The sequence below is a fragment of the Epinephelus lanceolatus genome, chromosome 9 (genome assembly GCF_041903045.1).
Source record: "Epinephelus lanceolatus isolate andai-2023 chromosome 9, ASM4190304v1, whole genome shotgun sequence".
Lineage (NCBI taxonomy): Eukaryota > Metazoa > Chordata > Actinopteri > Perciformes > Serranidae > Epinephelus > Epinephelus lanceolatus.
The window spans coordinates 25,245,970-25,262,773 of NC_135742.1; the positions used below are offsets into that span (position 1 = coordinate 25,245,970).

Sequence of the window (16,804 nt, forward strand, 5' to 3'; positions counted from 1 at the left end):
ATCACTGAATAATTCTCTCGGCTAACAGATAAAGTCAGGTTAAGACCTAAAAGCAGGTTTCTCACAGCTTTAAGTCAGTGCTAATTTACTTCCTTGAAATAATTCCATGAAATTCCTTCCATAATCCCCAGTGAAATATTTCACCAAGGTGTGGTATTTCTAAATGGAATGAGCAATCACTGGAAGCGTTGGGAGATGAGGAGCCAGAGATATATTGGTTAGGTGGCATGTGAGATGACCTTTCAGTTCATCTAAGATGAAACGAGGCTGCTGAACCCAAAATGATTCAGAGTGTCTAAACTGACAGGCGAGGGCATGGCCGCGGCAGAGCGTCAGCCTGCTGCCCGGCCTCTATAGGCATCTCTCATGATTTATTGTGAAATTGCCAGGGACTCAATGTGGCGTGCAGGTGAATGAGTTTTGCTAATAAGAGAAGCATTTCTGCTCCACAGAGCTCTTTTTCTGTCTGAGCGAGCGTGTATGAAATCAGTGTGCAGTCTCCCAGTACCACACGCTCTGGTGGAGGCGGCTGGCTCATCAGTCTACGGCTTATCTGATGTTTTAGGTGGGTGGAGAGGTTGGGAGTGAGGAGAGAAAGCAGGAAAAAAGCGTCAATATTGAGTTCTTGAAGGTACCTGTGTTGTTAAACATTTAGATTGCGTGTATGATGTGCTCCTTATCTTCAGGAAATGGACTTCCTAGCAAGGCCACTGGTCAAATCCTACTAAGACACACACTTTCTTAACATATATGCAAGATATTTTTGATAGCTTGACATTAGAATATACATATTAATTATGACATTAACATATAATGCCAAACTAAAGCATTCATTGCATTTGTCATTGTGGTGGGTTTATGGAGAAGGCGTAGTGAGCAAAGAGGTGTGAGCTGCAGTAAAAGACAAAGATTAGTTGCTGCTCTTTGATTTGTCAAAAAATACATTCAGAAAGATAGTTATGTGAGTCAGCTAATACTCCCTTATTGTATGACTTGTATGTCCAGGCTTTAGAGGAGGACACCTTGTCTTGGCCACTTTGGGAAATTGCATGTAAAGAGACTTAGCTTGCCTTTGCCTCTGCTTAAGAGCAGTGTCTCCAAATCCTCATTCACGAAAACTGTCAATCATTCCCACAGTATAAGAGGTTACTGTCCCCTTTTATCCTGTTGGTTGTTTTCCAATGATAGCACAAATGTTCTGTCATGGACTTTGAGGCAAGGCTGGAGCCAAACATTGTAAGCACTGGGGGCTAAGCCCAAACCTAGGGGAGCCCAGGGGCATGCTCCCCTCTGGCAATTTATTCCCTATTTAAGGCAGCTATATGCACAATTTTCAAGCCATTTGAAATTCAAGAATGCCTTAAAATCATCCTGTAGAGCCAACATTTTATTTAGTATCCAATTGTTCTCCAACTGTCTTGATCATTGTGAAACAACATCACAAAAAATGTTGCGGATCACAAATTGTCTGAAATTACTATTTTTAAGTTACATAAAGTAGGTAGGAATTTTGCATAAGCAACATTAGTAATCTTGAAATGTATTTTTGTCATATGATGCTGGAGTAGAGTTCACAGAATTAATTCAACATTCTGAACTCAGTCTGAGGCCAACAGAAGAACATATACTCCCTTATATTAACTAGTCAGCTATCTGCAGCTAACATTAGATAGCCAGCAATTTATGGTGTGTTACACTTGCACTGGGAAGTTGGAATTTCCATATCCCCAGTCAGGAATTTTGAAGGAATGCCGCCTGAAGTTGAATTTCCGACTTTGGAAGTCAGAGGAACCTTACCAACCCTGACCTCAAAATCTAGTGTGGCTGCTCCATGCATCAGTGGTGTTGAGAGGTGTAATACTGTAACATACTGTTTATTAGCACTTCACAGTCCAGTCCAACTTCTATCTGTTGACATGCTGCTATGGGTGTATGGTATTTGTATGTCCAAAATACAGCGTAATGCGACCTTATCAACTGGTGTTACTGGCAATGGCTAGCCTGGCTAGAACTGGTATTGCTGTTTTAATTATCATGTTTTACTGGAACGTGATTAACTTGACTATGATGTCATTCCCAGCTCTGACCTTTGACTTCTGAGATGATTAGAACGCAGCACTGTATTAGTCTATACCTCACCAATTCACTCCTACGAGCCTAAGTGGTAGCTAGTAGCCTGGCACCTGTGGTTCCAATGTACAGGGGGTCGTCCACTAATCGGGAGATCGGAGGTTGGTTCCTCCAGTCCGCATGCTGAAGTGACCTTGGGCAGGATACTGAAAACCAAATTGCTCCTGTTGGCTTTTCCATCAGTGTATGAGTGCGTGTGGCACCATGTATGGTAGCCTCGGCCACTAGTGTGTGAATGGGTGACTGTGACATGAGCACTTTGAGTGGTCGAAAGACAAGAAAGGCGCTTTACAAGCGTGGTACTTTTACCATTTGTGGGTGGCTGAGGTTGATTCCTGATGAAAAACTACCTCACTTCTTTAGTCCACAGGCCACTTAGCTAGCTAGCAAGCTTGCTCACTGAGGTGACATAGCTAAAGGTAAAATGACACACATGAGATGTGTGTGGCAATGTTAGGTTTAACCTATTGATGACAACATTTCCCTAACAGAATTTTTGCTCCATGGATTTGCTGGTCCAATCAAACAGCACGAAGGAAAATGACATAAGGTAATGTTATTTTAAAAACCTAAAAGCTCCGCCCCTGCTTTGAAGCCTTATGCCACAATATACTGCTGCAAAGGTGAAAAAGGTCAAGTGAACAACAGGATTGCGGAGGCTAGCATATGGTGGTGATGTGCAAAGTGAGTCCTAAGACTAATATGCTTACCTTCATTACAGTAAGGTCTCACCCAGAGTCTTAAATATTGTTTAAGAAGATGTTTACAGCAAGGGAGAGAGAGGAAAAAAGACCACAGAGGAGTATAGCAACAAGACAGGCATAGAAGTCATCTGCTTTATTTACTTATGTCAAACAATAATACATAAGAGAGGAGAGGTCAAATGAAAACCAACCATCTACATTAAAATAAAGAAATTTCAGTCCTGAGATTGACAAAAAGCAGGGAACAGACAAAATATCTACTGTGGTCGTTGGGATGGAGGGGGGACAGTGGCAGTTTCAGCAAATTGAAGATGATGGTTGTGGGGAGATTAGGGGGAGATTGCAGAACTGGAGAGGGGGTAGAAGGTAAGCAATCACTGGGATGCTTGGCTGTAGGCACATTCAAAAGTTGAAAACCCCACGACTAAAGGATTTTACAGCTTTTTTATATTCAGACTTCTTATTTCGAAATCTAAGACTCATATATTATCATTTTCAAAAGAAAAAGCAAGGTATTCTTTACATTTTTTTCATCCTGAGGAGACAAAATCATTTTTTAAACATAAATACAACACTGCAGGGAGAACAATAAGAGAGATGCTTAATAGATTTCCCATTTCCATATATATTATTTTCTCAAGGTTGCGGCACCCTCAGACTTTGGCAGCGTTGGTGCATTTGAGATCATTCGGGAAAAAAACAGCCCTGTTTGTCCACAGGAACATTCTGAGAGCCACACAAACAGTAAAAAGGAAAGAGGAAGAAAAAAAAAGCAAAATCCCCAGACTTTTGTGTTTAGATTGGATACAGCAATATACCCACCACATAAACTAGATGAATATTTGGAGGCCATAAGCTTTTTCAGCTGAACATACATAGTTGTGACGCTGAAGAAATAAAAAGCTGTAAGCTCCTGGAATTACGACCTGCTGCATTGCCTCTTAGAAAAGGGCTGTGCCTTTGGAAAAAAAAGATCCTGATTTATTTTGGGATCTGTGCTGATTTTTACCTTGTGTTGTATTAATAAACGCTGAAAACAACATTTAAATTACATGGTGCTCACATCGGACCCATCCAGTTCTATTCAGTAGCACGATAGCGATGGCAATGTGCTTAAGTAGCAAAACACAAGAAATCGTTTAATGATATTGTGCAGATATAAGGCTGGTGGGTTAACTATACAAGCCTCCTCAGAACCATCTGTATTATTGATTAAAGTATTTTCTTGCTAGGTAGGAGCCAAATGGAGAGCACTGGCCTCATGACTTTATCTTCTGCAGACGTTAAGAAGGGATGCTGGGAAGGACTCAGAGATGAGAGCCCCAGGGTCCCAAGGGCAGCCAGGGGACATGACTGAGGTTGACCAGAGCAGCGTGGAGGGGACGTCACCCCCCTTACCCACCCCCCTCAGTCATCTGTAGGTTAGGGAAGCAGCGCCAAGACTCTACAGAGCGAGCAGCTGCCTTTATTTTCTCTATCTCTCCCCACCCTCCCATCCCCTCTGTTTTGAGAGTGAAAGAGCTGACCCTGCTTTGAACGAGCCCGTCCGCTCTGCTTCCTTCTCAGCAGTATTTAAGGTGCATAATATGCGACTAGACCTTTGCACTGGGTAAAGGTCTTCATGGACTTATTGGGATTTACTAAGGGATTTTTACAACGAGCATAAGTCAATTCCCCTCCACTTTGCCCTCAGGCCATCCTCGTGAGCATCTCATTGCCCTTGAAAACGTGTTAACAGTCGATAGTGTGAAGCCACAGAGATAAGTTATGGATCTAAGTGTCCATGTTCAGATGGGGTTTGATTGGTGTAATTTATCATTTCCTGGGCCACAGAACTTAAAATATTTTCCCAAGCATTGAGAACTTAATTGGAAATGAAGATTTCACTTACTTGAATTTAGTAAATTGAGGCACAATAAGTCTTTCAGTGAGGAATGTGATTTCCTCAGAGCTTGAATCTGAATATGAGGCCGCAGAGCCAAAGAGGGGAGGCTGAAACCAGCACCAGGAACATGGCAATTATCCTGATTACTGATGCTTCGAGGCTCCTCTGACCCCAAAATCCCTCCCTGTATCTCTCTCCCTGTTTCTTTCTTTTGCTGAGATCTGTCACATTGCACAGGGCCCCTCAGCCAGGCAGGGAGCAACCATGTATAATCCAACAGAAAACAAATCCCCTCGATCAAACACAGCCCAGCTTTTTAAAGCAGGCCTCTGAGCCCAGGCGCCATGGTGCGGTGCTGAGGCCCTCTGAGACGCTGTGGAGGCTGTGATTTAACAACCCCCCTCCCCTCCCCTTTAAAACCCCGCTGTCCTCCCCTTCAACGCCAGCCAGCCAGTCCTAACCTTCAGTTTGTTTAAGCACTGCTGAACCCTGTTGGCCCCGGACAGGGGGAGGGTGGGTTTAGATAATGACATGCCATATGCCACTCTGCCTCTGCAGCTGAGTGAGCCGTGCATGGATCAGCTCAGGCACAAATCTATTTGAAATTTAATTCTATTATCCTAATATGGGCTAAGCGTCCATTGTCCAAATCGGGAATTGTGGAATGGACCAGAGTTGCAGGGCTAAGATGCATCCCATCAATAGGAGCTCATTAATGTGTGCAAAGAACCAGACAGTTTGGAGCCTGTACAGTAGAAAATGTAGCCACAAAGGAAAGATGGTAAAAGTATCTGAATACCACCTCATATTAAACACAACATGGGACCTGACTTAAACATTCCTGTTAAAAAAACAAAAGAAAAATGCTGTATTTTGTGTCATCTTTTGTGTTTCATTCATCTAAACTTGGCTCACAATGGCCAGATTCCTCGCAGTATCTAATAGGAAATCCCTTGCTATTTGAAAAGGGTTTGATTTCAACCCTTTGAGTGAATGAATACTCTCCACTGGCAGTGTCCAGCAGCCAGGCGTCACCCAATATTCCCATTAGCAGAAAGGCCTGGTGCCTCAGACCTCCACTGGTGGGAAAGGCCAGACACCAGAAACTCCACTGCCTCAAGTGTCTCCTCTTCACTTCAACATCATGTGACAGGGTTTAATGCTTGGATGCAGAAGCCAAACGGAGGGGATTTAGGGACGGGATGTATCTGTAAATCTGTCAAAATATTTCTACAAGACAGAAAATATGCTGGAATCACACAGTGTGGCTGGGGTATTAAGCTGTTGAAACAACATGAACAATTTTCACTGGAATGTTAAGGAGGCTTACTGTGCAAATTTAAGCCAAGGGGGCTTGGTATTCTTTCCACTGAAATCTTTGTCAGCCTTCAAAGACAGTAGTGTGTGTCTACAAACACCATTAGCTTGAAATTTAAGGCTCGTAGTTTAGATTAAGCAAGGGTTATCTTAAGGGAGAAACAGGTCTATTTATGGAGTGCAAGTGATCAAAGAAAATTTATTTTCTGCTCCGTCTTCAATATTAATGTGTAAATCCTTTCTTTTTTTTTCCAACATTGCTATCCTTTATCTTTGGATGGCCAAAGTGTAAACATTTGAAAGATAATCATTTAAATATGGTAGGTTATCTCAGTGGCAGAGGTTTGATCGCTACAGTACAGTGAAGGATCTATATCACACATGACGCTGCTGCTGAAACAAGGGCTTAATTTTCCGCTGACGTCTAGAGGACATACATTAAAAAAATAATGACAGACTTCAAAGCCGAGATGTGGCTTCTTAATATATTCTTAAAGAAATTTATTTTACACCTCAAAACAAAAAAAAGGATAGGGATTAGGGATGTGGTACATTGGGAATGTATTGACAACTGTAGTTTACATTTTTTGGTGTAAGCTCAGAGAAAAAATGTTAATACAGTCATAATAATTGCACTTCATAAATCTAGACTGATGCCAGTATTTTCCCACAACAAAGCTCCTGCTTCCTCTCTCCAGTTACTAAATTCAATTTACCATTGAAATTTGACGGACAAAAGAAATGCTAATTTAAGACCAGAGGACTGCTGCACTGATCCAATTTTTCTCTTTCACTCGAGTCCCACAAGGCAATAAAACATTGCAGTAATTTAAGTGCAGTACATTCAAGGGAATCTCACAGTCATAATAAATATTTCACTGCTCTGAATCATCAAGTTAAGACTGGCCCGGGCTAAATGTATCCCAACCAGGGGCTGAAACGGACAAGGGGAAGCAGTGAGCCTCTTCTCATTTCATCTGATGCCAGAGGACAGGGCATGATTGTTTTCATTTTGTATTCGTTAGCAGGATCAGGGGTGAGTAGTACCCCCGAAATAGGACCTCCATTTGTTCCCACCTCTTTCTGTCATCATGATAGCAGTTGACAGAAGTATGAGATGTAGCACTGTAACTAAAGGAGTCATGTGAGAACTTGATTTCTACTCTAGCTCCATCTAAAGCCTCCGATAAAAAAGGGAACAAGATTTGCAAAGTATCTCCTGTACATTACTCAGATATGATGTTTATGGGACTGGTGAATCAGTTTTTCAGTCTCGGTGGTAGAAATCTTATAATGACACAATTGAAAAAAGAAAAAAAAAGTCTGAGGATTTTGAAGAACACAAACTAAAATGCACACACGCGCATGCACTCAGCCACATACACGCATAAACATACACGTAAGGTTATGTAGATAACCTCCCAATCACATTCTTCATTGTAACATTTCTTTTTCATATTTTTTTGTGACATTTTCTTTTTTAAATAAGTATTTCAAGATTTATTGTAGATTCCAGTGTTGGTTAAGAAAAAGAGCTCTCCGACCAGGTTCTTACAGAACCAAAGCAGCGACTATGCCTCACACCAGGACATAAGAAACTGCACATCAGCTTGAGGAGGAATTATTAAATCATAAAAACAAAAGTGGGAAAAAAAACAAGATAAGAAAAAAAAAGCATTTGAGACACTTTTCCCCATAGCAGCCAATGCATATAATATACCTACAAATATATAAAACAACAAAAAATAGGTTCAAGTTTTCAAGTTTCTTAAATATATCATATCCAAACTACCCAATTCCAAACTTCAAAGTTAACAAGATTCAAGCAGTGCAATTTATGTATCAATTATAACAGCAATAATAACTAATATTGTACTATCCTTTTAATTCAACCTTATGATCCTTGTACATACACACCCGAGTATAATTTTAGTCTCCTCACGTATCAGTACATTTGTGTATCTGTATGTGTTTGTCTATGTGTGTGTTCATGTGTTACAGAGTTTTGGATTTTGAAAGCAGCCCTAAACTTCGGCCCATTTAAGACCATTTCAGTGACAACCTACACAGTAGCTTCATCCTTAGTATTTGGAAGGGGGATACAAGTGGCATATGCACTTCATGTCAAGCTATGATTCTCATCAAAAAAGTTCAGGCAAGTAAAACAACAACAAAAAACAGAAGAAAAAATAAATCAATCCAAAATTCCTATTGGCAAACCACACAATGGAACATCTGGAGAATCTTGAAATCCCTTTTTCTCTCCCACTGGCAATCACTACCACCTTTCATATTTGGGATTCCCACAGCCTGCCTTGAAACCACCAAATCTACGGTCACACAGCACAACAACTGCTCTTCTCTAAGCTCCCACACTAGTTAAAGCAGTGCCAATCTCAACAATCTGTACCCAGAAAAAAGAAACATCTCTGTTCTTTAACTTTGATTTTCTTCACAAATTCACAACTCTTGATTCTCTTCCTCCTCTTCTTCCCCCTCTATCTGTAAACAGGGAGGCGGATGTGTGCATGCTGGTGGTCTAACAGACGTGGCACAGACACAGTCTCGTAGCCTTTGCCAAGCATCTGCTCCTTGATGCAGGGTGGGTGGATGTCGTTGATCAGGTACTCCAGAGACTGCAAGCTGCTGCTCAGCACCGATGTGTTGCACAAGCTCTTGCTGGGCAGGCTGCAGCACAAACCTCCCCCGCTGTCTATAGCAGGGTGATGATGATGGTGGTAGTGGTGATGATGGTGGGGGTAGCCCATCTCTCTGTGCCCCGTGGCCGGCCCTCCTGTGGAGGTGCCCAAAAGCTCCTGGGGGTTGTAGCAGTCACTGTCAGGTGTCACCAACACACTGTTCCATGGTGGGGCAAAGTACTGACCCACTGAGAAATTTCCATGCATACCCACACAGTTCAAAGGGGAAGAGCTGATTTTGTCCATCCCGCCTCCTCCACTAGCACTCGCTGTCAGGTGGTAAGGTCTGGAGGAAGAAGAGGACACTTGTGCTGCCATAATCCCTCCCCCTGGAACACAAGTTTCCGGGGACTTGCTGATGGCGCCCCCTCCACCGCTACCTCCGCTGTACATGCGGAGCACAGCCTGTTGATGCTGCTGCTGTTGTTGTTGTTGTTGCTGCTGCTGCTTCTGCCAAAGGATGTAGTCCATACCATCTGCGTACACACCAGTCTTCATCGCCTCTGCATTTTGAGCTGGCAGCCCGGGCCCTGTGTACACCATATTGGCCTGGGGAGCCATTCCTACCACATAGCCTCCACCTGAGGAGCTAGAGGAGACCCCCATGACGGTTGTGCCCTGCTTGGAAGGGCTTGAATTTGATGGTGCAGTGGCAGCCCCTTGGCACACCTGCTGCAGAGCCTGGGCCTGGCAATGCTGGTTGATCTGGTAAATGATGCTCTGGATGGAGGGGAGGTTGGACTGTGCGGGCAGGGCCAGGCCTCGGCCCCCTGTTACAGGAATCACTGAGCCAGCTACAGTGACATTTGGGGGAACCGACAGTACGGGGCCTTCTGGAGGCTTTGAGGGCCCAGTGTGGTATACCATTTGGCCGTGGCCACTGGCTAAAGTGCTACTACTAGGAGGTGGGTATGGGGCAACAGCTATGTGGGCAGGAGAGAGCTTAGTCCGTCTGCCTTCGGAGTTCTTGAGAACACCTTTTGAAGGGACAAAGGTGGCTGTTGATGATGATGACGATGAGGAGGCCTTGACGATGGCGAGCAGGCCCTGGTAGCCCCCTGTGTGAAGATGTGGGTAGGGGCTGTAGCGTTGCCCTGTGGTGTCATATCCATTCACAGTCCGATTAAGGTGCTTGTGCTGGGGAACCCTGATGTTGGTGGGGAAGATCTTGATGGACAGAGGGCTGTTGGCCGTCTTCTGAGCGTAGGCATCAAGTTCTGCCGCAGTGGGGTAGCGTGGGGAATGTGTGGGCACCACCAGCTCACCTGTAAGACAAACAGAGAAAAAAGTATGAGTAAAATGAACGATTGAGATTTTAAAAAAAACTGGCTGCATGTATTGCAAAACAGAGCAGCAGAACAGGAGTTTAATTACCAGGAATATTGAAGGAGCCGACAGCAATGGCAGCCACAAAGTCAGATCAATCAATCAATTGCAATAACCACTACCCTGCTGCAACAGAAAAACCTGGCAGCATTACAGTGTCTACTTCTAAAGCAGCCTGAAAAATATCAGTGTTCAACAAGAGCAGGTGAATAAAACCAGATGCAAGCAGTGGACAAACTGCAGAACATCGCAAACAGAGTTGGAAACAGTAAATCAGGACTGACATTCATTTGTGTTCCATCACTCCCCTCCTCCATTTGAGCTTTCTCTCCATCTCATTTTCACACCCTCCTGTGGAAGTTCATCCCTAGGCAAATGGATCCTTTTAAAAACTCATTCTGTCAAAGCCTGGTACCTTAGGCGCTGTTAAATCAGTGCATTGTGAAATTAATTCGGACTCTCTTTAGCATTGAATTGGGTTAGCCTTGGATACCAGGCAAGCAGGGACGAAGGGGAGGGGATAAAAGCTTGTTTAATTGCAGTGGCACATTTGAGATTTATAAGTGGTATCACTTACTGGGTCTTACCCTTGGCCACAGAATTTCCACATTTATTCAATCCAGGAGTGCGTGGAGAGGCCCTCACAAAAAACAATTAAACATCTACGGGGAATTGCTAGCCTGGTTAAGGTGAACTACATCAGACCGGAGCCAAGTCAAGAATGCTACAGCACTGCTGTTTGCAAACTTGGTCAAGGATAAAACAGAAAACTATTTCAAAGATGAGCACATGCTGAAAAGCACTTAAAAAGACTTAAAAAACCAACATAAGATATGTCAATGGTTTGCACCTGCGTGACTATGGAATATTTCAATCATGAACACAGAGAGATAGCAAATGACTGTGTTCATACAGATTGCATGTTATTAACATATTTTACATTTACAGAGTAAGTAATGACAGAACAGACAAAAGACAGGTAAAAGACATTGCTACAAATATGTAAATTCTGTGTACTGTTTGCTGTATGAAACCAATCCAAACCCAAATTCAATTCAGCAGTGAAGGGGCAAGTGAGACTAGCAATAGCCCCCGCTCAATGAGCCAAGGCTTGGCCATTGTGAATTGAGGTGGCAAACAGGAAAATGGCAATTTCTAAAAACCCCACCATGTGTCATTGTTTGGGGGCTGGGCATGGAGGTGAGAGGCCGCGGTGAGATTGGATTTAAACGACATTATTCAGGCAATTTCATGGCTACTTAGCTCAGTGTAACAAAAAGGGTGGGGGGTTGGGAAAAGAACTCAATTTACAAGCAATATATCAGCTGCCACAAATGACTTGCAACCCCTTCAAAAATGACATTTTTATGCAAAAGCTAACAAAACGCACAAAAATTAACTGCCATAACTGTGCCGTCAGCAAATGTCCTGGCGACCTAAGGAGTCTGCAGGGTGCAGGCTGTGACTAGGACTCACTCCATTTCCTCTCCGATTGCAAAATCATTTTAAAGAGACTCCACAGCCAAGTAGTCACAATTCTCATTTCTTTGCTCCCATTACAGATAGCATGGGGAGTTCATTTCAACAACCCTATGGGTCTCCAACTGTGAAAATGATTAAATCTACAAGATCCATATCATAAAAGAAATAAATTGGGAATTTAACAGCAGAGGGAAGAGACTGTGAATATCCCAAGCCAAATTAAGTGTAAGACCTATTCCACTCAGTTAGGTACATCCTGCAGACAGGATGCTTTCTAATTCAGAAACACTACACACACAAAATTAGAATTTAAATTTGTTAAAATAGCCTGGATTTAATGACTCAATTTTAATCAAAGTAAAAGAACCTGGTGCCATCCTAATGGACAAGGCTGAGTGTGCCAGTCCAGCCTATCTGAGATCTAACCAACCTTACTGAGGCAAAGCTCTGCTTCCCTGGTGACGGCAGTGCCATTTGCTTTGATGTTGTGACTCGCAGTGGAAAACTGACAGAAGACTTATTTCATTTGCTAAGAAGATAAAAACATGCTCATTTCAAAGCACGTTGCTGGTCCACATGCAAATGGAATAGCAGCATTTTTTCTGATCTTCTTTACATGAGGGCAAAAAAAACCCATCTTTGATCATCAAATGGTCTAAATGAGGAAAGATACTTGGCTTTCAGGCATATCAAGGGCCTGTGGCCTGCCACCCCTACAGGCCCCCAGCTGCAATATGCCCATCATTCCACCTAATTACTGCCACACGAGGAAAAAAACTATAAAAACAGCCAGGAAATTCATTAAAGGGTGGCTAATTCTATTCCTTCTCACTGACTGAGTTCATATTTTCCATGCCTGAGCCTGCATTTCTTCTGAGAGAGACGAGAAAGCCCTCTCGCTCCGTCTTTTCCCAGCTTGGCCCTTGTTTGTCAATAGGCAGAGCCTTTGGCACACCAACCTGGCATCAAAGGGTTTCACACTTCACAGGCCACAGGGATTAGAGGCCTTTCAGGCCTACAAAACCCATCTCAGCTCCACAAAGGCTTCCGGTTATTAGAACCCACAGGCATAAAGGAAGAAGAGGAGGAGGAGGCAAATGAGCATCTGGATGCTTCTGATTCCAGCTTCCTCAATAAAAAAGTTCCATGGTATAAATTTTATAGCAAAGTTGATTACAGTAAGTATGGCCACAAACCAGGGTGTAATTTAACTCTCATACATACACTGTGATACACTCTGTGTGTTTGATGTGTGCAGGGTCCCACATCTCTCTCCTCCAGAACAGTAAGTCTATAAGTGAGGACATGGAGGTTAAAGGAGAGAGTCTCTTTTTAGGCTGGCACTCTGTGACTTATTGGTTTAGGCTGCAGTAGATCATAGCTATGAGCAGCAGCGTACAGATGGTGCTGGCTGATAAACACCCTCTGAAGCAGCCAGCACTGCCTCCTTTGTGTGAGCCCTCACCTTCTCATAAGGTAGGGGGTTTCCTGCACCTGTGCACACTCTCCAGTGTGGTCGTGCATGCAAAGACAATGCATGAAAACAGGAAAAAAAGGCAAAAACATACACACGCACATCTGCAGTTGTGTGTCTCATTTGCCATCAGTGGAGCATGTTGTTATCCTCTGCTCAGCGCTCTCACATGAAATGTAGGGCAGGGACAACAACAGGTGCCTGTGCGGGCGACAGCCTGCAATGCCTCCTGGGCTAAATGCTTCACACTCGCTTCATTTCGACATGCGACAGCCTTGTAAGGATTAATTATTTCCCTGGGGATGGAAGAATATGGTTTTTCCCTTCCTGTGAGCAGGAGACTATGTGCACTCACAAGCACATGAAACAGCTTATAGTAAATGAACAGGGAAACCTGGGCTAGCACTGCTTTAACAATAAGCAGGAGGAAAAAAAAAGTTTCATATGAAAGGAATGTAAACAAACCAAGCATATGATTGAACTGCATTGGAGATGAGATAAAAGCTCAGGCAAACACATGCATTAGTTCTGAGAGATCACGCGCCAGGGAGCGGAGATGGCAGGGAGGCAATTAATGGGCTGACCTTCGTCCTTAATCACCCAGTGCCTGGCACACAATGCCCATGTGTCAGAGCAGCACATCTCTAAATGCCACCCCTCATTAGCACGATGCACGTAGTGAGAGAGGCTATCTGTGCAGTGTTACACTCTCCAGCGGTCAGACAGAGATAGCAAGGCTGGGATAGGATAACATGGCAGCACAGAGCCGGACTGAGCTGCAGTAGGCCATGATATGATCTAGAAATCCCATTTCACTTGGAGGATGGGTACTCTCCTTTCTCTCCATTTTGATTGGCATGAAACTCCCCAAGCACAACGTCCTTGGTGTATCCAGTGCTGTCGCTGTGATTGCATGTGTGCTTGTGTGTATGCACTCACGTGTGTGTGTGTGTGTGTGTGTGTGCGCGCGCGCGTGTGTGTGTGTGTTTGGTGAAAGGGGTACCCAATTCTGAACACTCAATTAACACTCCTTTAATTAGCCAGCAGTACATTTTGAATTCTGATGAACTAATTTTCTTGGTGTGAGGGTGGAGGAGGTGGTGGAGGGCTGGTAAAGATGAGGTCCACTGGGTACAAAACAGCAATAAAGAGGGAACTGGTTAGATTAGACTGTAAAAAATCCATTAAATTCTGTGCACTTCTTCCAAGTGAGAGGTCAAATTGTGTTGATCACAAGAAGCAAAGGCAGACAGAGAGAATATGAGAGCAGGGAGTTAGGTGAGGTGGAAAGAGAGGATGGGGGTGGGGGGTAGCAGGGGAGTGGAGAAAAAGGGAGAGGAGATAGGGAGTCAGAGGCTGTGCGAGAGTGCAGCACCAAATCCAGAGGACCATGAGAATGCTTTGCATTTTAATTAGAGGTTTAAATGAATAAGCAGAGGGAAAAGTCTGAGAGAACTGCCTGAAATGCCCTTGCTCCCATTTATTAGTGTTCCGAGTGTTCTAAAATTATGAGCAGGTTGGAGAAGTTTCTTCTTATTAGTGAAGAAAACGCTCCAACACATCAAAAAGCCGCTCGCCATTTCCTCACTCACTCCTGCGAGCCCATATCCCTACTTACTGCATGCTTTGATCCCCCCTGACCATGTACACTGGTGAGCAGTGGGGAAAAAGTGCTTGTTTAAATGAAGGGAGAGGACCGTTTGGTTGAACTGCAATTAAGTTTTCACAGAACGACGAGTGCATAGTACACATTAACTTTGGCCAAACAAACAGAGCCGGCTGTGATGAGGTTAGGGCAAACAACAGGAGCGGAGATGAAAGAAAACATGGGGTCAGCTTCAGTCCAACATCAACCACGTTCACTGGGAGCCATTTCCCCCCTGAGAGGGACAGTGCCTGTTAAATGTGCGTGAGCCAAGAGGGCACATTAGCTGCTGTACTGATCATGTGTACTGATCAGCCTGCATGCAGCTATGCATGCTGGGTCTCACTTTTTCAACTGTATTTTTTTGTGGGAGGATTGCACCCCACAAATGATTCTCACAGGATTGAAAGTGGGGATTCTTTAATTATGCCTTGTGCCTTTTCAGCCCTGTCTCCTGGAAATTACGTCTATGGAAATGCCGAGTGAATTACGTTTTCCGTTAACATCTTTTCTTTTAACTGAAATCCTGATCTCTCCCTAACCTTTACCAAAGTGTTTTTGCTCCATTAATCTAACTCGAACCGGGATCCTGTTGTCGCACTCCTGCACTTTGTATGTCTGCCATAAACCAGCATTATAACTGAATGTTGTCTTTAGGGCCTCCCCCTGAAAGTCAAAGATTCAAATCATTAATCGAATCCCCAGTGTATTTCTGGGAACATTTTGGTCCCCAGAAGTGCTCCTTGTTTTCATGCTCCTCTCTGGTACAGGAAGCTGCAGACACAGACCCAGTGTGAGTCTGAGATGGAGACAGCTGCCTGAAGGAAGAGAGGCTTTGCCCGGTCAGATTCTGAGATAATGTTATCTTCTGATTTCTGCTGAGAAGAGGTAAATTCACAGCTCACGGCAACTTAATACGATACAGTCTCTGGCTTTTGATTGATGTCAGCAAAAAAATGTTGTTGCACATTAGGATAGGTTGTTCACGTAGTTAACACCCATGATCTCGGAGGCCTAAATTTGCTTGTTTACTATATCACATGAATGTCACTGTCACCCTCAACGTCCCTCTAAACCCTGATCAGACTCTCAAACTTTAAATGGAAAAGAGGAATGAATAGTCAAATATTCAATTCCACTGACATAATTCATAAGTGTGTTTCATGTACTCAAAAAAACATTGTCTCTGAGCGTAATCTGGGCAGTGATTACACTGTCACCTCAACATAGTTATGAAAACATTTAGTAATATACCAACATAATTCAAAGGAGACAGGGTTGGTGTTTTAGAGCCATGGGCCAGCAGGATGTCCCTTTTTAGCCCCAAGTTTTGTATCACATTCCACCACTAATGGGCAGTTTGCCCTTGACCTGATTGTCATGAAGTTATTCAAATAATAATTCATGGCTTAAACAGTCTTCAATCCCTCATCTTGGGAAAATGTCTGCCCCGTCAAATCTGTTGCAGCCTAGAAAGGACAGCTTCAACAGCATTGTTCCATGGAGGAACCCTTGACCTGTGGCTATTGTTTAGCTCTTAGCAGATAGGATCAGGGTCTATGACATCCTCTCCCCACCTCCATTAGCTTGTTGTAAAAGGACGGGCAGGCGGGGGGAAGCCAGAGGCAGCTTTGCGTCCTGAACAATACCTGCCTTGTGCTAATGGAGGTGTCATCTGGCACAGGGCTGATTAGTCAGCGATTACAGCCAGGCCTCAATTGCCGTGACAACTGCTGCAAACACAATGGGCCCTGATAGAGCCAGCTGTTTGGTCCTCTGCAATTAACCCTGCATCTCACTCGTCTCCGGCAGTGCGCTGCTTCTAATTGACTATCGGGCACACAAAGCAGGGGCTGTCGGCCAGACCCCCTGGACATAGCCCCCCACCCCTCTGCCGAGGTAGAGATGATAATAATAGAGGCGTCCTGTGGATTCGGCCGCCAGTCAATCAAAGCCTCAATGCCCCACAGGAGCTTCCTGAGGAGAGAGGGAGCAGAGGAAGCACATGTATGAGCCAGTGATCAACAGGGTACAGCAGCCTTGCAGGGGGCAGACATGTTGAATATGCCCTCAGCCGGAGTACTAATCAATTCAAGTGCACGTGAGGGGAAAGGGAACCCTGCTGCTTGCTTGATATCAGGA

The 16,804-nt window shown here is 44.0% G+C and overlaps 1 protein-coding gene across 1 annotated transcript in view; it reads right to left on the bottom strand.

The window, feature by feature from the left end:
* Positions 1–8,123: 8,123 nt before the first annotated feature.
* Positions 8,124–16,804, bottom strand: part of fam222aa (family with sequence similarity 222 member Aa) — a 48,261-nt gene continuing 39,580 nt past the window's right edge. Inside the window, exon 3 of the mRNA XM_033619733.2 lies at positions 8,124–10,000. Within this exon, the coding sequence (XP_033475624.1) occupies positions 8,535–10,000 (1,466 nt within the window). The 3' untranslated portion in view covers positions 8,124–8,534. The remainder of the gene's footprint in view (positions 10,001–16,804) is intronic.